General features: G+C 44.4%; 2 protein-coding genes across 5 annotated transcripts in view; both read left to right on the top strand.

Moving 5' to 3' along the window:
• The window catches only part of Ago1 (argonaute RISC component 1), a 33,705-nt gene extending 15,364 nt beyond the window's left edge, over nt 1-18,341 (top strand). For all 4 annotated transcript variants that reach the window (XM_031378662.1, XM_031378661.1, XM_031378664.1 and 1 more), the window contains 8 exons: nt 4,079-4,263; nt 10,053-10,212; nt 10,390-10,480; nt 11,271-11,465; nt 12,035-12,169; nt 12,750-12,851; nt 13,344-13,543; nt 13,777-18,341. In XM_031378662.1, coding sequence (XP_031234522.1) covers nt 4,079-4,263; nt 10,053-10,212; nt 10,390-10,480; nt 11,271-11,465; nt 12,035-12,169; nt 12,750-12,851; nt 13,344-13,543; nt 13,777-13,885 — 1,177 coding nt within the window. In that variant the 3' untranslated portion in view covers nt 13,886-18,341. The remainder of the gene's footprint in view (nt 1-4,078; nt 4,264-10,052; nt 10,213-10,389; nt 10,481-11,270; nt 11,466-12,034; nt 12,170-12,749; nt 12,852-13,343; nt 13,544-13,776) is intronic.
• Nucleotides 18,342-24,471: 6,130 nt separating this feature from the next.
• Ago3 (argonaute RISC catalytic component 3) overlaps nt 24,472-25,240 on the top strand; it is an 83,304-nt gene continuing 82,535 nt past the window's right edge. Inside the window, exon 1 of the mRNA XM_031378656.1 lies at nt 24,472-24,864. Coding sequence (XP_031234516.1) covers nt 24,846-24,864 — 19 coding nt within the window. The 5' untranslated portion in view covers nt 24,472-24,845. The remainder of the gene's footprint in view (nt 24,865-25,240) is intronic.

The following is a 25,240-nucleotide window of genomic DNA, read 5'->3' as shown; positions in this document are numbered from 1 at the left end:
GAAGAAGAAGGAGGAGGAAGAAGAAGAGGAGGGGTGGGGAGGGAGAGGGAGTGCACCAGCACCTGGTCCTCTGAGCTGTGGTGAGCAGCATAGTTAAATCAGATCCAAGTGATCTGTAGGTGCTGTAGGTGCACATGAACTCAAGGGCAACTCATCATCGCTGAGAGGCTGGGAGTGGGTGGCAACAAGGAAGCAAAAGGTATTGCCAAGTAGCTTAATGAGACAGATTAAAGAAGTAATAGCCTGAGTGAGTAAATAAATAAATAGAAAAGTCACTTGACACTTTTCCTGTAGTCTTTATTCTTTTATTGATTTACCTTAAAACACCAAAAAGTTCATACACATAAAAGATATGGTTCAGTTTCTGCTGTCTTTCTAAGTGGGGGTTCTGTGGCTGTGCTCGTTACTGTATTCTGTAATGAGGAAGTTAGTGGAGCTGACAGGTGTGGTTTTGACAAAGGTAATGGAGATTTGTGCCTTTGATGTCTTTATAAGAATCACTTCTATCAGCACCCCACTGGATCCAGGCCTCCCCTATGCAGCTAGCCACCACCATTGTAACTGTAATTTCTTGTTTATGTTTGTCCTTTGGTCTCCTTTCATGGATGCTTTAGATCCAGGCTAGGCTGTATCTGGTCTGTATCTGGTCTGGCCTTGTTTGGGTGTCCCTAATAGTCCTGGAGGGCCTCCCGGCTCTTGGCCGTCAAGCAGCAGTCATCTCATTGATAGCCTGATCTTTTCCTCTTCCTTTGACCTGCCCCTGTCTATGTGTGTGTGGGGAAGGTTTTTGGTGTTGGTACTGGCTTTGTTTTTGTTTGAATAGTCTATAGCTTTGGCCTTTGAGGTTTATCAGGAGCTGATAAACCCATTCTCTCAGGCTTGGAGGAGTTCAATGCATCAGGCACCTTTTTTTCCTAGTGATGACTACATATAGGGGATTAAAAAAAAGTGGTTCGTATATCTCTATGAGTGGTAACTCATTTAATGCATGGTTCTGGATCAAAGATAAGGATTCCTGAGTTTTCAGCCATGGCTGTAGAGGAGACTTTGTATGGACGATGCATAGAAAGTAGAAGTTGAGAATAGAACTTAGAAAAATTGGAAAGTAAATGAAGCAAAGGTTCCTAAGTATAGAGGAGGACATAGGACTCAGAGCATAGAGAAAAGCCTCCTTTTCACAAAGAACATAGGGAGAGATGGCGGCGGCTGTGGGGAAGGAAAAACTAACTCGTCAGTGATGGGTGAACAAGTCAGTCCTGTTAGTTGTTTGTCTGTATCACTGTAGGTGTGTTTGTTAGGATACAGCCTTGCACATTCTAGATATCTCCATACTTTGTGGCTCCTAGCAGCAGACATAGTACTCCAATCATGGTATAGTAGTGGAGGGAAGAGAGGAGTGCCCATTTCTTGAAGGAAAGACCTAGTATTAATGAAATCTGGTAAAATAATTTGATCTGCGGTTGGTAGCTGAGCTGTATATGAAACAGAGGCAGAAATAGCTTTAGCAGTCCATCAAGCCCCATCTCTTATTTATAGGAGGCAATGGTTAGCTTGAGGTGAGTATTTATTCACTCGTTTGTTTTTAGTTAATTTTTTGAGTGAGAGTGTTGACACAGTATTGTTGGGATGGAGTGTCAACTTGTATCTCTCAGGCCAGCCTTGAGTTCATGGTAGTCCTGGCTCAGTCTCTCAGTGTAGGGCTGTGAGTGCATGCATGCCTTGAGACCTGCAGGTTCTAGTTTTTAATTATTTATTTTTTTAAAGTTTTTTTGGTTTTTCGAGACAGGGATTCTCTGTGTAGCCTGGAACTCACTCTGTAGACCAGGCTGGGCTTGAACTCAGAAATCCACCTCCTCTGCCTCCCAAGTGCTGGGACTAAAGGTGTGTGCTGTGAGATTCTCGGAGGGCCCCCCACACTCAAATCCCAGGAGTGATGACCCCACACACCGCCAAGACATGGACTTGATGCAATCTGCAAGAGGCTTTTTATTCCAGCTAGCTGGGGCGAGACTCATATCCCTCGAAGGGGTAGAGGAGTCTGGCCCCGAGCAGGGTCTTAGGCAGCTTTTTATTTCTGTGTAGTTGTTGGGGCCAAAGGGAAGACTGGGGTAAGGGGAAGGTACAGGGTGGTTTCTGATTGGTGCTGGCTCGTGCTAGGGTCCAGGGGCGGGCTAGCCACCTGGCAATTGTTTTGGGCCAGGTTGTTTCTGAGTTCTTGGGCCAAATCGTCTTGGTTCCCTTGTTTCTGGGTTCTTGGGAACTGGCCTTCCATTGTTTTTAGGTTCTGGGAGCCGGCCTCCCACTGAGTTCAACTAATGGCTAAGTTCCCACAGTACAGTTTGAAATTTTTAACCTCTCAGTGCCACCACTGCCCTTAAATGTTATTTATTAGTTTTGTTTGTTTGTTTAACAAGTTTTTTTTTAATAATGTAGCTAGACTGACATGATGCCTCATACCTATAACCTCAGCACTCAAAATGCAGAAATTGCCTCCTCTTTGAGTCTATCTGGGGCTGCATACAGTGAATTCTGGGCCAGCCAGGCCTACATAGTGTCTCTGAAAATCAAAATAATAGCCTTAGGTTTCTGTTGCTGTGATAAAATACCATAACCACCAACAACTAGGGAAGGAGAAGGTTTGTTTTGCTTGCAGTCTATCACTGAGGGAAGTCAGGACAGGAATTTTCAAGGCAGGAGCCTGGAGGCAGGAACTGAGGTAGAAACCTTGGGGGGGGGGGGGCAGGCGCTGCTTACTAGCTTGCTCTTCCTGACTTGCTCAGCCTGCTTTCTTGTGCACTGGAGGTTCACCTTGCCCGAGGGAGCACCACCCACTTGGGCTGGGACCTCTGCATCCATCACTGACTGAGAAAATGCCTTATAGGCATTTCTGCAGATGACTCTTAAGGAGGCATTTTCTTAGTTGAGCATCCGTTCTCTTAAATGTCTCTAGCTTTTTGTTAAGTTGATGAAAAGTTAGCCAGCAGCACCACCACCACCACAATAATAATGATATCAGAGATTATAATATATAGTCCACATCCACAGTCAACATTCAGAATTTTATCATATTTACTTCATTTTTAAAAATATAAGTTTAGCTGGGCATGGTGGGACACACTTTTAAGGCAGGAAGCAGAGGCATGAGGATTTCTATGAGTTTGAGTCCAATCCAGGACAGCCAGGACTGGTACACAGAGGAACCTTGTCTCTAACACACAAACAAAAAGTTTGACATTATTTGATATCCTGCATTCTACTTCCGTTCTTCTCTTCTAGTGGGGTTGCTAGCATGAATCTTATCTAGTTTTTTTATTGATGTATATATGATTTTAAATTTGTATAAAATATACTATATCTATTTTTAAATGTGTGAAAAATACTTCCTGAGCTGTCATTGATACGAATGTGGTATATATCTTTGAAACATTCATTTCTTTTTGCAAATCACTGTTTTTATCAATTAAGTTTATCAGCTCTGAGCGTGACTCCATGGCCTGTCCTCTTTAGGCCAGCATTTTACTGTTGCTTGCTTTCACTTTAAGTAATAAGATTTTTACAAATTAAATTGTTTGTCACCCATTTTTGTATATTTACATCCCTCTTTACCACTTTGTCACTTTTCTCAGGATAAAACCTAAAGTCAGAGGAAGGAAGCGTGCTTAATAATTGGCTCTTTTCCTTAGTGAGCTGGTGGGGAAGGAGGCGTTCCACTTTTCCCTGAGCACCTCTGCTTTCACCACTGGCAGACCCTCATTGACTTTGTCTGTTTTTTCCCTTTGGACGTGAAGTGGAGTATCCACAGTCTCAGCCTGGACAAGGGGCTTGTGTCTAGGCTCTCCCTTCACTGAGAATTCCCACAAGCCCCATGTCTAGACTCTTCAGTTCCCTTGGTGTTCCTTCTCTTTAGTTGAGCAAACTGCCTTATTTTAACTCTACTATAAATGTGCTTTTTACATCAGCTTTGGTTGGGTCCCTCATGTTAGAATCTCCCTGTGCTGAACACTCAAGATGGAGGCATTAGGTTCATCAGATTTAGTGGGATTTATTACATCCTGCCATGACCATGTTTGTACTCCAGGAACTTCACAGACCAGCTTCGGAAGATCTCCAAGGATGCAGGGATGCCCATCCAGGGTCAGCCATGTTTCTGCAAATACGCACAGGGAGCAGACAGCGTGGAGCCCATGTTCCGGCATCTCAAGAATACCTACTCAGGACTGCAGCTCATTATCGTCATACTGCCCGGGAAGACGCCAGTGTATGGTACAGTTCTCCTGGGACAGTGATAATAATGATAGGATTCAGTTCACCGTAGCCCTCTGGGGCCTCTTGGGTGGAGTCAGTGGAGAAATCTGGCTTTCCCCAGAGAAGGTCATTACTGTCAGTGGTTTGTTTGTTGTTTATGTTCTTAAATCACAGAAATATTCTGTGTGAGCTATTGAGTCATTCAGCTCTGCTTACCTGTTCACATGCCATCTCATTTCCCAGGATGCCTTGTGACAGCATCTTTCTGGCAGCCTGAGGTAGCTGGATGCAGAGAAGGGTCAGGCCAGATGGCTGTCATTTAGGGGTGTGTTCTTTATTAAGACGTTATGAGCTCATTTCTATCTTATGACTGACTGTAAGTCTCTCACTCAGCCGTCAACCCTTCTCCGCCTGCTGGACCGTGCTGGGCCTTTGCTTCCCTCTCGCCTTTTGTCCCCGTCCAGGCCTGGTGCCTTTGAGCATCTTCAGATGAACTGTTCTAAAGCCCATTGCAACCATTTTGCAATGTCTCTAAGCATTTTTTTCCTATTGTTCCTTAGCCTGTCTTCCTCTATCGTGTCTGCTTTTTTCCTCCACCAGCTCTCACACTGAGGAGCTGCTTCTGGTCTCTCTTCCTTTGACTTCCAGACACATTTCTCCTAACAATTATGTTTGTCATTACCAGGGATACCTGATAGTCTAGGATTTTCTGCCCCTTCTGTCTGTCTGTCTGTTTTCTGTTGATGTTTTTCACTCACTCTGGTTGCCTTGGCCGTCACCCATTACTATGCTGTGGTACTTGGATGTGATTGAAAGCCAGTCCTCGAAGTCTCTGCAGTGCCTGTCTGTTCTCTCTCCCCTCTGCAGGTGCCTTGACTATCTCTTCTAATCTTAAAAACATTTATTTATTTATCTACTGTGTGTGTGCGCATGTGTGTACACATGTGCCATAGTATGTGCATAGCGGTTGGAAGATAAATTGGAGGAATAGGTTGTCTTATTTGACGAAGGAGTTCTGGGGATAGGACTGAGTCGTCAGGCTTTGTGAAAGCACCTTCTGCCATAAACCTTCCTGAGCCATCACCAGTCCCTCAAATCCTCGGTGAATAGGTCAATAAATCAGACTTTCTAAGAGCAACATAACTTCACTGGTCTCATTCAGTATGAAAGGGCTTTGAGGCCTGATACTTTTTAACCTTTCAGCTCTGTCCTGTATGGTTCACTTAATGAGCCTGCTGCAGAATTGCTTGTCCTGAAATAGTACCCAATCTCGTCCTTCCACCAGTCAACCAACGTGGGCAAATTGCCAAACTCTCCGAGCTTCCTGGGTTGTTTCTATAACAAGCAGCATCTCGCAGACTCCTCGGTAGAGAGGGAAAGGCTGATGGCTTCTCCTGTCTGTGCTTTCCTCTCTGGCTGTGTTCTGCCATATTGCTTCCCCTTGGCTCAGATGTCCGAACGCTCCTTTTGCCCTTCTTCCCCGTAACATTCTCTCTGCCTCCCAAAACTTAGTTTAAGTTATACTTTTTTTATATTTTGGTCATTTTTCCCTAGAGGAGAACTATGTCCTTTTGTTGTTGTTTGTTTGTTTGTTTGAGACAGGGTCTCACTATGGCCTTTTATTCAAAGATCTGCCTGGTTCTGCCTCTGCTGAGATTGAAGACATGTACTAACATTCCTGTCTTCCTTTTTTTTTTTTTTTTTAAAGATGTATTATTTTAAAGTATGTGTATGTGTTATGAGCATGTGAATACAGAAGTGTGCCAGGTTCCCTGGAAGTGCAGGTACAGACTGTTGCAAGCTGCAAGCAAGGGTGCTCTAACCAAACTTAGGTACTCCATAAGAGCAGTAGGTACTATTAACCCCTGGATCATCTCTCCAGCCCCACTGGAACTCTCTCTCTCTCTCTTTTTTTTTTTTTTAAAGATTTATTTATTTATTTATTTTATGTGTATGAGTACACTGTAGCTGAGCCATCATGTGGCTGCTGGGAATTGAACTCAGGACCTTTGTTTGCTTCGGTCCTGCTTACTCTGGCGTAATACACTGAAGCTGTCTTCAGAAGCACCAGAAGAGGGCGTCAGATCTCATCACGGATGGTTGTGAGCCACCATGTGGTTGCTAGGATCCGAACTCAGGACCTTTGGAAGAGCAGTCAGTGCTCTTACCTGCTGAGCCATCTCGCCAGCCCCACTGTAACTCTTTTTTTGGGGGCGGGGGGGGTTCGAGACAGGGTTTCTCTGTGTAGCCTTGGCTATCCTAGAACTCACTCTGTAGACCAGGCCAGCCTTGAACTCAGAAATCCACCCACCTCTGCCTCCCAAGTGCTGGGATTAAAGGCATGCGCCACACGCCCCCCCCCCCAAGCTCCCACTTTTTTGAATTCCTTTAGTTTCTTAGAAATTTGATCAGTTGTGGCATAGATAGATAGATAGATAGATTTTGAAACAGTTTCTCTGTGTAGCCCTGGTTGTCTGGAACTCTGTAGGCCAAAGTCTTATAAATTTCTGCCTGCTTCTGCCTACTGATTAAAGGCGGCCTGCACTACCACCACCTGGCTACTTGATTTTATTTTGAGCATGAAGTAGATCTAACTCTGCTCTCTGACCCACACAACTAAAGCAGAATTTTTCACTGATGACAACAATTTTAATAATTCCTTACAGAGGGAAGTTAGTTATTACTCATGTCCCCCTTGGATAAAAGAAAAATAGGGTTTTTTTTTTTTTTTTTACCTTTCCTCCTGGGGGTGTGGGTAAAAATGACACTGTCTCTATGATGTTCACATTCAAGGTCCTGTAGCATTGTGGTTTTTGGAAAAACATTGGGTGTCACTTTGATCAATCCTATGCATGTCCTCTTTCTAATATTTTTAGCTCCTTTTTCTCTGTCTATTAGCCTGCTCTTCCAGAGGACCTGAGTTTGATTCCCAGCACCCACATGGCAGCTTAAAACCATCTGTAACTCTAGTTCTAGGAGATCTCACATCTCGTTCTGGCTTTCCTGGGCACCAGGCATGCACATGGTACACAGAAAATACATGTAGGCAAAGCACTCATGAGTAAAATTTGTTAAAAAAAAAAAAGTAAAGACTTAAAAATTCTTATAAGATTTATAGCAATTAGTAAGTTTATAGGTTTTTTTTTCAAAAAGCTAATAGTATCAATCTAATAGAGAAAAAGCGAGGTAAAAATATTAGAAACAGTGCTTTTAACTGTTCAGATATCTCTCCAGCCCTATCAATAAATCTTAAGCATTTAGCCTAATTTTTTTCCTCACAAGTATCACAGAATTCTAACAAGTGTACCTAGTAGAACATTGCTATCCCTAGGGTCCCTCACTATAATCCTCCCTCAATTGGTGACTGTGGTTCTTATCTCAAACACTGTAGATTAATTTTGCCTATTTTTTGACTTAATACAAATGGAATTATAATGGATGTATTTTTTAAATGTGTCTGGTTTCTTTTATTTAACATTCTGCTTGTAAGATTTTTCCATATTATATATAGCTGTAATTACTTGTGTTTCCATTGTGTGAATATAAGGTACTTTGTGCTTCATTTCATTCTACAGTTGAGATTATTTGGATTGTTCCTAGTTTCTAGCTGTTATGAATAATGGCTGTATGTATCCTTTGAGCACTTGTGCCTGTTTGTGTAGAGCTAGGTCTAGGAATGGGTTTAAGAGTATCAGATGGCTGGGTGGTGGTGGCGCACGCCTTTAATCCCAGCACTTGGGAGGCAGAGGCAGGTGGATTTCTGAGTTCGAGGCCAGCCTGGTCTACAGAGTGAGTCCCAGGACAGCCAGGACTACACAGAGAAACCCTGTCTCGAAAAGCCAAAAAAAAAAAAAAAAAATAGAGTATCAGACGTTACTCCTCCATCGGTGTTCAATAGTTCTAGATGTTTCTGTCTTTTATGCTTGACTAGCATATTTTATAAATGTTTGTTTATTCATGGGAATTTTTATTTACTTAGCTGCCTTTCACTTATGATTTGTAGGTATTCTTTATAATTTCTATACTGAACACATTTGTATCACACACACCATCTCTGCTCTGTGGCTTGCTTTTTCTTTTCCCTCTTCTCTTTTGTGTTTTTGCGGCCCTGACTTGGCAACCCCCTGCTGTACCCTTCCAAGGGTTTTATACATCTCACCATGTCCATCTTGAAGATACTGTTTTATTGCTTTCTTTCATTTTTTTTTTTTTCACATTTCACATTTGGCAGTCTATCTGTAAGGGGAGCAAACATCCTATTGCTTCGCTGTTCCTTGGCAGTTGCCCACAGCTGTTGCAGAGGCTGGAATCTCGGCCTCTCTGCACACTCCTGGTGTCAGCCAGTGGATGTGGGGACTGTTATCTATAGCAGATAGCTCATGGCTGTGGGATTTCCTCCCTCTCCCATGTTCCAGTCCTCTGAGTTTTGGTTAGCCATGTCTCTGCTGTCTTCAAAAAGATATCTTGTCTGACCTTTCTGAATGTTGATTTCCAAAGAACAGATTTGCAACTAACTTCTCAGTCTTTTATAAGCTAAAAGGATTTCTTCAGCCTTTCACATATGCTTCCACTGAGAACATACCAAACTCCCCCCTGACCTTACGTGGCCATCTTTGTATTGGGTATTGTGGAAACGGCTTTCGTTTCTACACACTGACTGTTTGGTTTTCAGTATCACTAAAACAATGAATATTTACGGTTCTCATTTTACCTGACCTCTCAGCTGTATTTGACTTTGTCAGTTACTTGTTTTTTCTTTTCCTTTGGTACTTACAATAGTACACTGTCTTGGCCTCTTCCTAGTTCTGCTGAGCTTCCCTCCTTTGCAACTTGTCTTCTTTAGCTTGTTCTACAAATGTTAGATTTTCTTCTAGATTCAGATCCAACCTTGCTGCCGGCTTTTCAGCTCCCCATCCTAGGAGTTGCTAAAACTATCTCCCTTTGTTAGTGACCTTGTCAAGAGCATGCCTTCAGTTACTACTTGTACTTCAATACTGCACAAATTTTGCACTTGACAAAATAAAAAGTTTCCGACTACCATGCCCATTTGCCTAAGGATACCCTTACTGTACTCAAACTCAAAGGAGCGTAGAATTTGTTTCTGTTAGAAAAACTAAAGCTTTAGAAATAATCCATAAACAAGGAGCATGCATGCACATACTGTAATGTGACCCATTACTCTTACAGGACTGAAAAACTATTAATAAAATCATCCATAAAAGCTCATTTCCCTTATGTACAGAGTCTATACCCAGGTTCCTTAGCGGTCTCTTGAACTCATTTGTTCCCATGTCGACAGACAACTCTGGCCCTTTTGTGTGTGAGGGACTGAACCCAGGCACTCATGCATGTTAAACACGCTTCTACTACTTACTCCGTTTCAGCCCCTCATCTGCCTGTCTAAATTAATTTCTCAAAAGTACCTTACTATTTTCAGGTAGAATACTGCTTGCTCTTTGTTTTAGACTCTTGTGGTTTAACTCAGGCTGTCATTAAAGTCATGTTCTTCCTGCTTCATCTCCCAGTTGCTGGCATTATAGGTGTGAACCATCCTGTCTAGCTCAGTCTGTGTTTTTGCATGTTTCCCTTCTGCTTGGAATGCACTCGTGCTCTCTCTCTCCCCTCCCCTCCCGAAACTCCTCCTTCCCAGATTTTAGTTCAATCATTATATACCCTTGACTAGGTTATTTCCCCATATTAGACATTCTTACAACTCTGTTTTAACAGTTATTTTTTATACTGTGTGACATATAGTAGACTTTTAGCAAAATGTCAAATGCAGTAATCAGTTTTCTCTCTTTCCATAGCTGAAGTGAAACGTGTCGGAGATACACTCTTAGGAATGGCAACACAGTGTGTGCAGGTGAAGAATGTGGTCAAGACCTCACCTCAGACTCTGTCCAACCTCTGCCTCAAGATCAATGTCAAACTCGGTGGCATTAACAACATCCTAGTCCCACACCAGCGGTATGAATATGAATGCTTACTTGCTCTGTCATGGGGACCTCCTGGGGAAGAGGTGAAAAGACACAAACCCAGTGCAGGCCGAGTGACAGAGACAGGAGACTGAAGACTATGGGCCCTGGATGGCGCCAGGAGGAGAGCACTCAGTTCCTCACCGTTTTGTTTTCTCTCCTTGCTCAGCTCTGCTGTTTTTCAGCAGCCAGTGATCTTCCTGGGAGCAGATGTCACACACCCCCCAGCTGGGGATGGGAAGAAGCCGTCCATCACAGCAGTGAGTGATTGCTCTTAACTCTACGTCCTTAAGCGTGATGTGTGTTCGGTCCCTAAACCCTGCTCTTTCTGTGCACGCCCTGTAAACCTAACTGCATGAGAGCATAGCCTGTGGCCAGAAACTGTCCACCAGTCGCTCTTTCTGTGTGTGCATTTTTCTTTTTTGCTCCAGTTTTGAGAGTGGTAAGGAGGTGACTTTGTATCTCTTCTTTGGAACCTCTTTTAAGGGAATTACCTGATTGCAAGATTGGCCTTTCATTTACTTCTCTTTGACCTTTTGACCCATCTAGTAGAGTAGCTGTCTCTCCAACTCCTTATGATATCTGGAGCATTTAAAATTTTAAAGTCTCAGCCCCTAGGGCACTTAATTTGACAGAAAAAAAAAAAAACGAAGAAAGAAAAACAATACAAAATGAAGCTACATGAGTGTGAATCAGGAGTTCAAGGTCACTCTTGATGCTCATGTCCTTCTGTTGGCCATAGATCGCAGATGAGTGCTTTCCTGCAAGGACAAGGAAAGCAAACATTCTGATCACATATTAAGTAAATTCTGTTTGTGTGGCAGAACAGATCGAAGCTGGTGTTTATTGGATCTCTAACTCCTGTCATCCCATTTGCATGGCTGCCAGATAGGTACTGTCTTCTGATGTCAGGGTTTTCTAGGAACATAGTGAGTAAACTCATCCAGTTAGTTGGAGAGCACTCTTACTCAGAATTCCCTCCTCAGGCCCATTACTTCAGAGCAAAGGAAGTTGACATTCCGGAGGCTGATGCTTTCTCTCTGTCGTCAGGTGGTAGGCAGTATGGATGCACACCCCAGTCGATACTGTGCCACCGTGCGTGTGCAGCGCCCGCGGCAGGAGATCATCGAAGACTTGTCCTATATGGTGCGTGAGCTGCTCATCCAGTTCTACAAGTCCACCCGCTTCAAGCCCACCCGAATCATCTTCTACCGAGATGGGGTCCCTGAGGGCCAGCTGCCCCAGGTATGGTTCCCAGGGGCTGGTACATTGTCTTGTTGAGGCCAGAGGACGACTTAGTCAAAGTTGTTGCTGCTGGGAAAGGCCAGATAGCTCTGTTGAGAAGCAGGGCAGCAAGTACGTGTGGCCTTTGGTTTCAGCACACAGTTCTCAGTCTTTCTAGGTAGTGTTGGGACCACTTAGTGGTTCTTTTCCTTTCTTCTGAGACATGGTCTTACTACGTAGCTCTGCCTGACCTGGAACTCACTATGTAGACCAGGGTGGCTTTGACTTAACAAAGATTCCCTGTCCTTTCTCCTGAGCATTGGGATTAAAGGTGTGCACCACTACACCTTTCTAGTTCTTCTAATGTAAGGTCTCTTTTTGTATGGAGTACATAGGTGCTATCTCCTGAAACCAAGATTCCTAGCAAAGGTTTTCAAATGTACTATCAGGACCCATCATTTTTAATTGCGGAGCATCAGCATATAAAGGTTATGTGCAAAAAGCCATGTACAAGTTGGAATGTTTTTAGTTTAATAAGGCTTTTGAATTAAGGTCATGTGCCTTTTTCTCCCTCTTCACCCTGTGCCTAGATCCTTCACTATGAGCTGCTTGCCATTCGAGATGCATGCATCAAACTGGAAAAAGACTACCAACCAGGGATCACGTATATTGTGGTGCAGAAGCGCCATCACACCCGCCTTTTTTGTGCTGACAAGAATGAGCGGGTGAGTGAGGAAGCTGAGACCACTGATGCCCTCTTCCTGTCTCCTGTTCCTTGAGAGAGAAGCCTTGAAATACAGTCTGGGAATTTAGTTTTTTCCTGTGTGTCCTCCCTGGCCGTTCCCTTGGCTTTGTGACCCGTCCTCCACCATTTCTCCCTCCCTCCTCATCCCTTCCTTCCCTCATACTTCCTCTCCTCCTAGCTCCCTGGCCTAGACCCCTTATATAGACCTGCTCCCGGAGAAGGGAAAGGGAACTGCCATTTATTGAACTTCTCCTGTGTGTCACACACTGTTCAGGGGAGCCTTCCTCACAGCAGCCCTGTGAGGAAGGTACTATTGACCTCTCCATTTAACCTCAGGAAGCTTAAATGACTTGCTAGGATCACACAACTATTAAGTGGTGAAACCAGGATTCAAACACTTGACTTTGGAAGCCCATTATTTCAACACTTAGTTCCCTCTGAGAATAAACTTCTTTGATCTTGGAATTCTGGGAGAGTAAGAGTAGGATCCAGGAAAGGTCCTGTCAGAACCAGTCAGAACCAGGCAGGTCTTGGGATCTTGGTTGTATTCGTCTCTCCAGATTGGGAAGAGTGGTAACATCCCAGCAGGGACCACTGTGGACACCAACATCACCCACCCATTCGAGTTCGACTTCTATCTGTGCAGCCATGCAGGCATCCAGGTAGGTGGGCCATCCTGGGGTTTTTACTGGGTCAAGGATTAGTTGGTTATTCCTGCTGCATTTAGAATATGTTTGTTGTAGCTGAGTATATAAAATGACTGTTAGTTAGCCCCAAGTATACTTCTAGGTTGCTTTATAATATTTGATTTTGTGTATTATGCCTCTTATGGGTGGTGGTATATGGTCATGCAGCCTAAACATATTCTTTTTGTTGTTGTTTTTTTTTCGAGACAGCGTTTCTCTGTATAGCCCTGGCTGTCCTGGAACTTACTCTGTAGACCAGGCTGGCCTCGAACTCAGAAATCCGCCTGCCTCTGCCTCCCACGTGCTAGGATTCAAGGCATGAGCACCACCACCTGGCACCATATTCTTAATTAGTAGTGTTTGTGGGGGGGGGTTGTTTTGTTGTTGTTGTTTGTTTGTTTTTATTTTTTGACAGCAGGCATCCACTCTGTTCAATCAGGGATCACTTATACTATCTTTTTTACCTAGGGTACTAGCCGACCATCCCATTATTATGTCCTTTGGGATGACAACCGTTTCACAGCAGATGAACTCCAGATCTTGACATACCAGCTGTGCCACACTTACGTACGATGCACACGTTCTGTCTCTATCCCAGCACCTGCCTATTATGCCCGATTGGTGGCTTTCCGGGCACGATACCACCTGGTAGACAAGGAACATGACAGGTAAGGCTAGCTGATTGCTTTTTGCTTCAGCTTTTTGTACCAACCCTTTCGACATTTTGTTGGTAGAAGGAAGTGGATGTTATCCAGTTTGAGGCCCTTGGGCTTCTCTACCTAAACCTGAGTTGGTGTTTTCTCTTAATTTGGTATCTGAATTGGCACTGTAGACCTGGGTAAGGGATTAGCAGCAGTTCAGTTCACTAGGAAGGACTTTTTTTTATGTGTTTTCTTTTCAGTGGAGAGGGGAGCCACATATCGGGGCAGAGCAATGGACGAGACCCCCAAGCCCTGGCCAAAGCTGTGCAGGTTCACCAGGACACTCTACGCACCATGTACTTCGCTTGAAGGCAGAACGCTGTTACCTCACTGGATAGAAGAAAGCTTTCCAAGCCCTGGGAGCTGTACCACCCAAATCCAGAGGAAGCAAGGCAGAGGGAGGTGGGGTCGGAAGGAGTATAGGAGGCCTTGTTTCTATCTACAGAGGGGTTTAAGGGTGGGAAGAGGTCCATCAAGACAGACTACCAGCCAGAAATCTCTGATAGCAACCTCATGTCCTCCACCCCTCTCCCCATCTTGTCATGTCCGACCCCCCTTGACCAAAAGGGGCATCACTAGTGCCCACCATCCACACAGTTGTCTCATGTGACTCACAGTGCTAAAGACTCATGCTCCACAGCTTGCTAGGGTCAGCTCTGCAGCCCTGTGGTCAAATGCTGGTATGTTTGGGTTTGATATTCTAGATGAGAAAGTGGGTGGGAAGAGGGCAGGAATTTTTAGGAGCCTTAATCAGAAAAGGTCTAGATTTGTTTAAGAAGAAAAATGAAAACAGACTCAGATCAATATTTTAGGATACTAGATGTTTTCATGGGTTCAGAATCCACTTTGTAGGAAGATTTTTAATGCTAATGGTTTGGGTTGCTCTTTCCCACCTGCCACCCCGTCCCATTATTCCTTTCAACATTCTCTACCCCGGACGCCTCTTCCCTGACAGATATCCAGCCCTTAGTAACACTTAAGGCACTATGGCACTTAGCTCTGAGGTGACATGGCCCTGTCTTCCTTCCGCCCGCTGGTGGGTAACCAGTGCCTTCCCGTAACGGTAATGCTGCAGAACTGCAACCTTTTGTACCTTTCTCTGTGGGATGGGGTGGGTGGGAGAGGAGGTAGGGAGGGACGGAAGAAATATCCCAATGTCAGCAAGCCTCCAGCCAGAATGCCAGCTAATTTTCATTTGAAGGAATTGATTTCTATAATCATTGAGATTTTAAAAAAAGATCACCACCTCAAGATGGTTAAAATCCATTGACATTTGCACTTTCAGACATGACAAGTCTCCGAGCTGCTGAGATGACTGGCCCTTGGCCTTTCCCCTTTAGCCTCCTTTTTTTCCCTGGTCCCATCCCCACCCTGCCAGGTCTAGAGTTATTGTCATAGTATTTCTCACTCTTGGCTTCTTTTCCCCTGATGGTAAAGTCTCTGAATTCAATATTTCTTAACTGGGGTGACTTAACAGCAGAAGATCGTAAGGTTAAAATAAGAAAACTAAATGTTATTTTTATACCATAACTTGAGTCTATTGCCAAAATCTGGAAATCCCTTCCCATTCCTGATGAGTCTGCATCCCAGAAACATGGAGCCATCAGAAGGAACTGTGGACCTGACTTGTAATCTGGCCTGGCTAAGTGGGGGTGGTTGTCTCCCCAAGGTGGGGCTCAGCCTCTGTCCTCCCTCTGTGCAGATAAGACCTTGTTCCGGAGACAGCCTCCCTCCACAGCGCTGCCCCGCACTCCTGTAAGTGCACACTCTTGTAAGTGCGTCTTCCCCTTTTCTGGACTGGACTGTCCTCTGACTCCTTGACTAACCGAGACTCTGGCCTGTCCTCTGCACAGGCTGGAGAATTTTGCTGCTCCCTTTTGCTTCTGTTTACACAAATGAAATTTTCCTGTTTCCCACTAGGGCATGTGAGTGGGTGGCATGGGCTTTTCTTTCTCTACCCCTCTCCTGAGACACTGGGGTTCAGCTGTCTTGCAGGACTGAAAAAGAAGTAGGTTCTAGCTTTGTCCTTGCTAACCTTGAAGCAAGGCCCCCTCTTTCCTTGACTGTTCTTTTTTCTTCCTGCATTATTGCTTGGGATGGGGAATTTGAACCTCCGTGTACAGGTTCCCCTTCTGAGGAGCCTGAGCTTAGGATTGCCCTACTCTGGTGATGAAGCCATGACATTTTAGATCTAGCCCAGGCTTCGAGGCCAACTGGAGAACAGAAGGTCTGACCCGTGGCCTGTGGAGTCAAACCTTTCCCCAAGAGCCCTTGTACAGACCCAGATTTGCTATGCAAATAGTCCAGGTTCAGTTGTGGCTGGCTACATTGTTCAGTAACTTCCCAACAGTAGCACAAACATTCCTTATGGAAAAAGCGCAGGACTGTTCAGTAGTTCCTCCTGTACTTCTTTTCTGCTGGTAACAGTATGGAGTGCCCCATGGGCACAGGCCCAGCTGAAGAATGGAACGGAGGGCTCTGGGAATAGGCAGCTCACTGGAGAGCCCACATTCCTTACACAAGTGCCTAAACAGAGTGATGCCAACACTCCATCTGCCCTGTCCATCGCCTTCATAGACAGTCTACTTCGTGTTCCGTCATCCTTTTGGGAGGGAGCTCATCGCAGACAGTGTGCTGTCAACTTGGGTACATTTGGGGGCTTGGATTAAGGGCACTACTCCAGGAGGGTCCAGTCACTCACCAGCATTTGCAGGTGCCCTTAGGGGACAGGTAGCTGTCACAACTCCCAGCAACAAGTTTCTGTTCTCTCCTTTTTTTTCTTTGCCTCACTCTCTCCAGTTGGGTTTTAAGCAAGAATGAAAAGCAGTTTCGGTCCTTTGGTATTTATGTGCCATCCAAGAAATAAAAGCAAGAGAATGCTGGGCATGATGGCCCATGTCTAATTCTGTTACCTTAGCACTCAGGCGGAAGCAGAAGACTGGCAAGTTCAGGGTCCACCTGGGCTGCGCACTGCACTGAATTCCAGGCCAGTGTGCACTATGTAGCAAGACCATGTCTCCATAAAAAAGATCCGAGAAAAATGACTTGGATGATACATCTTGCTGTGATTTTAAAGACTTCTTTGAGACTTAACTACTGCCCATGTGGGTTCTTCTCATTTAAAGGCAGTATGCACACATTAAAAAGTGTTGCCAAGCCTCAGCTTGTTTGGATTTGGTTTAAGTGGTGCATTGTACCGAGCTCTGGGAGGAATCCAATGTCATCCTAGACAGATCTTTCTCTTCTTCCCTCCTCCATCCCCCCAACAGTTCAGCCTCCTCTTTCCTCTTCTCCCTCTTCCCTCAGCTTGCTTGCTGGCTGGCCTGCCTGCCTGCCCGCCTATGTGATAATGAGTTCTCTGCATGGCTGCAATGATCCCACTGTTAGTTGGCAAGGTCAGGCTTAGCTCATTGACTACAGAAGACCAAAAACCTGTTTCTCATGCCCAGTGGTGTTTGCCCTGGGTTGCACTGTCCTCAAGCTTACACTAGGTCAGGGCAGCAGGCCTGTCTAACTGACAAAATCAGTAGGGTTTCTGGCAGTTTCAACACCTCTCCATTCTGTGGATGAGGTTTGAAAAGAGGCAGTGAAGGAGAGTGCTGCTTTGAATTCAGTCCAGCTTGACCTATTGGTTGAGGTGCTATTGCCAGTCTGTTGGGATCGGCCTGGAGCTACTGTTACTGGGAACTTATCCTTGGACTATGACTAAAGTTAAACATAAGTATGAAACTGCTCTAAAAATCTAGTTCTCAACTGCAGCATAGCTCCTCTGTGGCTGAGCAGCAATGTTTTTGAACAGTTTTCTTTTTAACCAGAATTCTGTGAAGGATGCCAGGGACACAGTTTTCTTAGCTGGTCCGTGGAAAGTCCACAAGGCTTCTCGATGTTGTAGACCCGGCATCCGGCATCACAACGGAGGATGGGATTTCTTCCCTTTCAGGGTAGAAGAGTCACCTCTAACCTAGCCAAAAGGTAGTTTTGGGAATTCATGGTGGGAGGAAAGGTTTTGTCTGTTAATTCACTGGGCTTTAGCTGGTACTTAATTATGCCTTCCTTGGGCAGGGATCATGGCAGGGATGTGCAAGGCACTCTAATACTTAGCCTTCTGAGCAGACTGGGAAAGGGGGATTCTCTGGTTTTCTCTTTCTCCCCACTTACTAGGACTTGCCTTCTCCCTGAGCCACGAGAGAGGCTGGGTTGGTGCTCTCCCCTTACTCTGCTCCTACTGACTTAGAACCTCTGGCTGCTGTACGATAGCCCAGGAAAGGGAATGGAAAGAATGGGCTCAAAACAATAATGTAAGGAAGGTGATTCCCTTCCTTAAAAAGGGAAATCAGAAACTCTCCAAGAATTGTGTAAGTAAAGATGATGTGTCTGAATGCACTGAGTCCTCTGGTGTCATAGCAATAAGGAAAAATGAATTGACTTCCTGTGTACACAGTCCAACCTGACTGGTGTATGATGTTGCACTTAGCAGCCATGTGGTGGGCATGTGTGACTACTCTGGGTTTCACTTTATTTTCTAAACTTTTTATTCCTCTCAAGTCCAGCATGGATGGGGAAATGTCCCTGGAGCCCCGCAGCTGTGTACTTGTTTGCATTTGTTTCCCATTGAGACTTGTGTTTGTGTCCTGCTTTGAGCTGTACCCTGTCCCGTCCATTGTGAAATTATCCCAGCAGCTGTAATGTACAGTTCCCTTCTCAAGCAAGCAACAGCAGCACAATCCTGTGTTTTATAAAGAAAACAGTGGCTTTCATTTCTAAATTGCAGTCTCTGTTTTTTTTTTTCTACTACAAAATAAACGGTTGATATTAATTACATCTCTGATAGGGGTTAGGATGGAATAATAGACTGTCGTGCAGTCACACTGCACAGGGTCTCTCTCTGTAGTCTTCACTTCACAAACATGCAAAACACTGTGCTGGGAGTATTATTATAGGAGGAGAAAGTAGGTACAATTCAAAAATGAGAAAGAACAGGCTGTCTTTACAGTTCGTTGGGATACCATTGGTCACCGAGTCCTCCAGTACAAAGATAAGGAGTGGCTGGGCTGAAGCTTTAGCCATGAAGACGGAACGGGAACATTTGAGAAGCAGGATAGAACATTAATAGGACATGATGAGTAGTAGAATGTAGAGCCTAGGTCTCTAATTGAACATGAGTGTACTGAGATATTCTTACTGAGATGGGATCAGGGAGACTAGAAGGCATGTACATCTGATAAAGGATAATTAATCTCGGATAAAAAGTTTTCTTTGGGGCTGGGCAGTGGTGGCGCATGCCTTTAATCCCAGCACTTGGGAGGCAGAGGCAGGCAGATTTCTGAGTTCAGGGCACGCCTTTAATCCCAGCATTTGGGAGGCAGAGGCAGTGGATTTCTGAGTTCAAGGCCAGCCTGGTCTACAGAGTGAGTTCCAAGACAGCCAGGGCTGCACAGAGAAACCCTGTCTCTCGAAAAACCAAAAAAAAAAAAAAAAAAGTTTGCTTTGAGGGTTCTGTTACGGATGCCTGGTGACCCTCAAAATCACAATCTTCTGAGCTCTACCTCTCATGTACAGGAATTGGAGGCCTACATTAACACGCCAGCCTTAAGAATCTTGAGATTCCCGTGGGGAATACAGTAAAGTTTCCAATAACACAATCTTGGTGCTTAGGCAAGATGGGAAACTTAGTAGAAGTACTGGATTCACACTGGGTGAAAGGTAGCTAAGGCCTCAGGTGCAAAGGAAACCACTTACAAAGAGAAGTAACACTGCACAGCCAGCCTTGTGGATAGGGAGGAGGCAGGAGTTAGGTGATGGCAAGTCACTACTAAAGAAACTGGTAACTTATTTTGGGCTGGTTTAATTAAAGTGGAGAGAAAATAGGACAGAAAAGGAATTTAGGACTTCCAAATTGTCCACCACTTTCAAATTTCTCTTGTTCTTAGGAGAAAAAAAAAGTCCTTATTTTGTCCCTAATATTTTATGCATTGTGTGCTGGTACACCAGACAGAACCTAGCTTGCTGTACTTACTGTTAAAACTTGTCTTCTCCAGGGACTGTGAACCCCTAGGAACAGAAACTACATTCTATTCTGTTATCTCAAGACTACGGCAGATACCAAGAGAGATGTATTTGAGGATGAGTGAAATGAGCTGAGATCAAGAGTATGGAGGGGGCAAATCAAGAAGTGATACTGAGACAGGTTTGGTGGTATACACCTTTAACCCCAGCCTTTGGGAGGCAGAAGCTGGTGATCTCTGATTCAAGGCTAGCCTGATGCATATGGTGAGTTCCAGGTCAGTCAGAGCAACATAGTAAGACTCTGACTCAAAACAAAACAACCAACAAAACAAAAACCCACAGGATGGAGTCTATAATCCTGAGCTTTTTAAGCAAGCCAAAATGCAATGTTCCTGCATCTGCAGGTAAGCAAAGTAGGAGAAGATGTCAGCAAATTATCTTTTCAAGTACTTTCATCCCCAACTTCAGGGGTTTCTTGGGGTTGTACCTTAAGCTGGTGGCATAGTTGTTCAGCTTGAAAGGTCTGGTATCTTCCCTAGTACTACCAGAACACTGATTTTATCAATACTGCGGAAGATGGCTCAGAGAAGGATTCTGGCAGATAGCCCACTGAGGAATTATCACTGGTAGACAGTGTACATGTAATAGGTCTAGCAGTCCTCTGGAGGCCAAGTGTTATGACTTTGCAAATTATAACGCTAAGCCTTTGGTTACCACCTGTCAAATTCCTCTGGGATATGGCCGCCTAGACACCAGAATCCTTCCAGCTGCAAAACTTGAAGTTGGTTGAACTTCCTGGTTGAAATAAGATAAATTTATTTTTTGGTTTTTCAAGATAGGGTTTCTCTGTGTACCAGATCCCTAACTGTCCTGGACTCTGTAGACTACATTAACCTTGAACTCTGCATTGGGATTAAAGGTATGCACCACCACCACCACCCAGTGACACAGGTTTGTTTTTGTTTTTGCTTTTTTGTTTTTTTGTTTTTTCTATTTTGAAAGACTTAGCAGGTGGTTGCTTCTTATAAAACCCAGGGATGGCACCACCCACAATGGGCCCTCCCACCCTTGATACTAATTGAGAAAATGCCTTACAGCTGGATCTCATGGAGGCATTTCCTCAAGGGAGGCTCCTTTCTCTGTGATAACTCCAGCTTGTGTCAAGTTGACACACAAAACCAGCCAGTACAGACACCTAACATGACTTAACTGTCAGGTCCTAGAGCCCCAAGTTTTGGTTGTTTATGTTTAGATACCCTTTTTAGTACTGGTTGAACAATCTTCCCTCTTGCCTTATTAGTAAAAATATAATGTAGCATATGATATACCATGAGGCAAAGGAAGGAGGAATGTGGTGGCTATCTCTTGCCTTAGACTCTAGAATCTTGTGGCAGTCAGAGTTTAGAGGTTAACGTTATGATGAAAGATAGTACTTAGAAGTTCAAAGCAGGGGCTGGAGAGATGGCTCAGAGGTTGAAAGCACTGTCTGGTCTTCCAGAGGTCCTGAGTTCAATTCCCAGCAACCACATGGGGGCTCACAACAATCTATGAGATCTGGTGTCCTTTTCTGGCTTGCAGGATACATGCAGGCAGAATACTGTATACATAATAAATCAATCTTTTAAAAAAAATGTTTTTTTCTAAGCCTGCTTTCCCAGGCTGCTGTCAATATCACTTCAGTAATGATGCATTAGAATACGAAATTGTTTCTCATTTCCCAGACATTGTTTTGGCTATAGGGCTGAGGAAGGCTTATACACTTTGGAAGATACGAAGAGAACATGAAAGAAGCAATCCTTCAAAACAGCCGTGTTAGAAGGACTTTTTACCCATACAGTGTTTCATTCTAAAACGAAGAAATCTTCTTCTGGGTGCCCTAGCAATTCAGGCTTCATGTCTCATCGGCTCATTTTCTCATTGCCACTGGTAAAGCAAAGTCATTCTTCATAAGACGTAAATTAATGGGACTTATCCTTTGAATCATAAGGACTAGGAAGGTTAGTTATGTCTAACAAGACAGAAGCAGGTAAGGATTGTTGGGTGGATGCCTTGGTTTATGGTGGGCAGGAGAGAGCCTTCACTCCGTGTGTTCATACAGCCCATGCTTTATATTGTGTTTGTTGCAAGTGATCCAAGTACAGGTCATTCTAGAAACAACGGGTAGGGTCTGTCATATTTTAGTGATGTGTCTTACCTAACACAGGAAGTAGATTACAGAAGCACAAAGGGCCATAGAATAATAGTGGCAATGGGGAAGAAGTGAGCACTCTTAAATCCCTGTCTCCCTCATAGGCCTCAAGGTCTTACCACATGTTAAAGCAGGAAGTTTAGTGTCCTTGAAATGCACCGAGTATGTGGTATTTTAATGTGCTTTGCACTGGTGACTGTCATGTATCCATGTACCTATATGCTACCCTGATATTTTTATTAGGTTGCTCATATAGTTTACTCATTTTAAAATTTGGTTGTTTTTCTTAATGAGCTATAAAAGCATATAAAATTCAAGAAACAAGTTGTTGGAGATATATATACATAAATCTTTAATATATATTATATATATGGCATATATAATATATATTTGTTTTCTTAATCCATGGCTTGCTTTCATTTTGAATAGGGAAGAAATTCCCATTTTTTTAAAAAAGATTTATTTATTTATATGTAAATACACTGTAGCTGTCTTCAAACACCCCAGAAGAGGGCATCAGATCTCATTATAGATGGTTGTAAGCCACCATGTGGTTGCGGGGATTTGAACTCGGGACCTTCAGAAGAACAGTCAGTGCTCTTAACCACTGAGCCATCTCTCCATCCCGAAACTCCCATTTTTATGTCCAATTTATTAATGTAAAGTTAAATTCATTGTCTTTCTAACTTTTCTAGTTCATGCTTTTTTTTTCTCCTAGTATTTAAAGAAAATTTGCATTGTCTGGCTGAGGTGGCTGCTGGTGTGCTCATTGCTCAGTATGCACTAATCAGAGGAATCCCTCTGCACCTGAGACTTTGAACTGTTTTATAGTTCTTTCTTCTGAGAACAATCAGTGCCACCCTACTTCTTGAGCCCTATCCTTGAAAACCATCCATCCATCCAACAAATAGTTACTTAATGTTCACTTAAAGGACAGCAACAAGCATTGCTCATCACAAAAGCCAGGTGGTGGTGGCGTACACCTTTAATCCCAGCACTAGGGAGGCAGAATCAGGCAGATTTCTGAGTTCAAGGCCAGCCTGGTCTACAGAGGGAGTTCCAGGACAGCCAGGGCTACACAGAGAAACCCTGTCTCAAAAAACAAAAAACAAAACAAACAAACAAAAAAAAAACAAAAAAAGAAGATAGACAAAACTTTATGTCCCCAAATAAGACTCATTTGAAAATCAGTTCTCCCCCAAACAGTGTTTGGTCAGGAGAAAGCCTCATACAACTTCTCATTGGTAAGAATCTCCTAGACCTTTTTGCCTCCCTCCTTTAAATTTTATGAGTTTTTCATGTGGGCCTACCCTACAAAGGTGTGATTGTGAATAGCAAAAGCAAACAGGAACCCATCAGACATTTGTTGGATTTTATTGACTCCAGGAGCCCAAACCTTCCTACAGTGTTAAAAAAGACAGCACCTTCAGAAAGATGGGTCAGTGGTTAAGAGCCCTGCCTGCTCTCCCAGAGGACCTGAGTGATTCCCAGCACCCACAACTGCTCACACCTGTCTTAACTCCAATCCCAGCAATCTGCCAGTCTCTTCTGGCCTCCGTGGACACCAGACACCACCATACACATTTTAAAACAAATAAACCATGCTGTTTGTCAACACATCATGTTTTCTGGAAGCGAGCTAAGCTTGCATTCATTCAAAAATTTAGTTCCAGAATCAAGAGATTGAGGGTATGATAGGTCCTTGCACAAGTTTGAGGTTTAATTCTTAGGGCTTAGGTCAAGATATGGATTGTATATAATCAGAGCTTGAACATGACTTTTTAAGATGTGCTAATTCATCTGGGGATTTGATATTTTAAAAGTGGTAAGAGTATTTCTTTTCAGTCAACAGGAAGAAAGTGAGGCGGAATTGGTGTTTTAGATGTGGCACGGAGTCACTTTCATTTATTAAACGTTTATTATATAGTCAGCACATTAAGTGCTTCAAAATTGTAACTATAGTAAATATTTTTGTTACTAACATTTGGGATGGTTTTTTTTTTCCTCCTGTGTATTGTACATGTTGCTCTTTAAGTTTTTCTGATGAGGAACCTAAAATCCAAAGATAAAGTGACTAATCCAAAAACCCATAACGGGGAGGGAAGGGATAGTGAAAATAAAATCCTTCTCAATTTTCTTTAAAAAAGAAATACATGTCAAAACATTACTGATTCATTGGGACACGGGGAAAAAATACAGAATCATTGCTAACTAAGCTTTCATGTAGTAGTATCTGGTTTCACGAAGCCAAGTATTTTTAAAAGATGGACTATTTGCCTGATGAGCTGGATCTATTCTCCCAAAGGTTCCAAGTCAGCAGAAAAGCACCAGACTGTATGGGGAAAATGGAGGCTGACCAATTTAGCTGTAAAGGTCGAGTCTCAAGGAAGAGAAAGGCTGGGGCCCCTTAGCAGGTGTTTTTAACACCGAAAAGTAGTTTAGATTCCTCAAGGGTAGTAGGAAACAGTTTAAACATAAAAATAATTCCACCTGGTATTCATGTAACGTCCCGTATCTTGTTCATCTGTTTAAAAAACGATATTGAACTAGTGGTCACCGCCTAGTGCAGGTGCCCCAAGCGGGTGTGGCAGACGGAGCTGGGAGGGAGGATGTCCTTGGCTGGCCTCTCGCCCGGGATCGTCACCGTCAGGCACAGCGGGTGCAGGGCGACCGCCCATCCGCGGCTCCGCCCCAGCCAGGCACCGGCTCACTCGCCCACAGATCCACCGACGTTGCTCCCGCTGGGCTCTGGCTGGAGGCGAGCTGCAGACCGGGAGAAAGAGAGCGGGGCGCGAGGCGGAGAGCGGAAGTGACGCGAGCGACTTCCGGGGGCGACCGGGAAGAGCGAGCAGCGGCGGCGGCTGGCGGGGCGGGAAGCTACCCGCATCAGCAGCTGTAGGCGAAGCAAGTTCCGGAGCTGGCTCCAGCGTCCTCACGCAGGACCGTCGCCGCTCTTACCTGGCTGCGGGCTATCTCCTGACTGTGCCTCCTCTGCCCGGCGCTTTCCGAGGGCGTCCGCTCCTCGCCCCTGTGGTGGCACCTTTCTCCGGTGTAGCACTCACCCCAGCTCCATGAATGGAAATCGGCTCCGCAGGTGAGTCGAGCTGCAGGACTGGGCAGGTGGGGACGTTACCCCGAGGTTGTCCCCTGAGCATCCTTGCTCCTTCCACTTCAGGTGCTGTCAGTGCACTTAGTGAGGGAGTTGCTGGTTTTCAGGCCGGCGCGGGTGGCCTCTCCACAGCCCCGCACCTACTCTTGGGGGTCATTGAGTTGGCGAAACTACAAGGAGGGGTTAAGTTTGGGGTTATCTGTATGATGACGTCCCCCGAGAGTGCTTTTCCCTGAAGATATAGGGGAGTTTCCCCTTGCTTTTGTAATTCTTGTTGGAAATGTAAGGGGTGCGCTTGACCTTTAACCGGGTCGTGTGTCCCTCGGATGCAGGACAAGTCAGGCATCACCCTTAGCTACCT

The sequence above is a fragment of the Mastomys coucha genome, unplaced genomic scaffold (genome assembly GCF_008632895.1).
Source record: "Mastomys coucha isolate ucsf_1 unplaced genomic scaffold, UCSF_Mcou_1 pScaffold18, whole genome shotgun sequence".
Lineage (NCBI taxonomy): Eukaryota > Metazoa > Chordata > Mammalia > Rodentia > Muridae > Mastomys > Mastomys coucha.
Note: the sequence above shows the minus strand (reverse complement) of the source record. Positions and strands in the feature narration are given on the sequence as shown.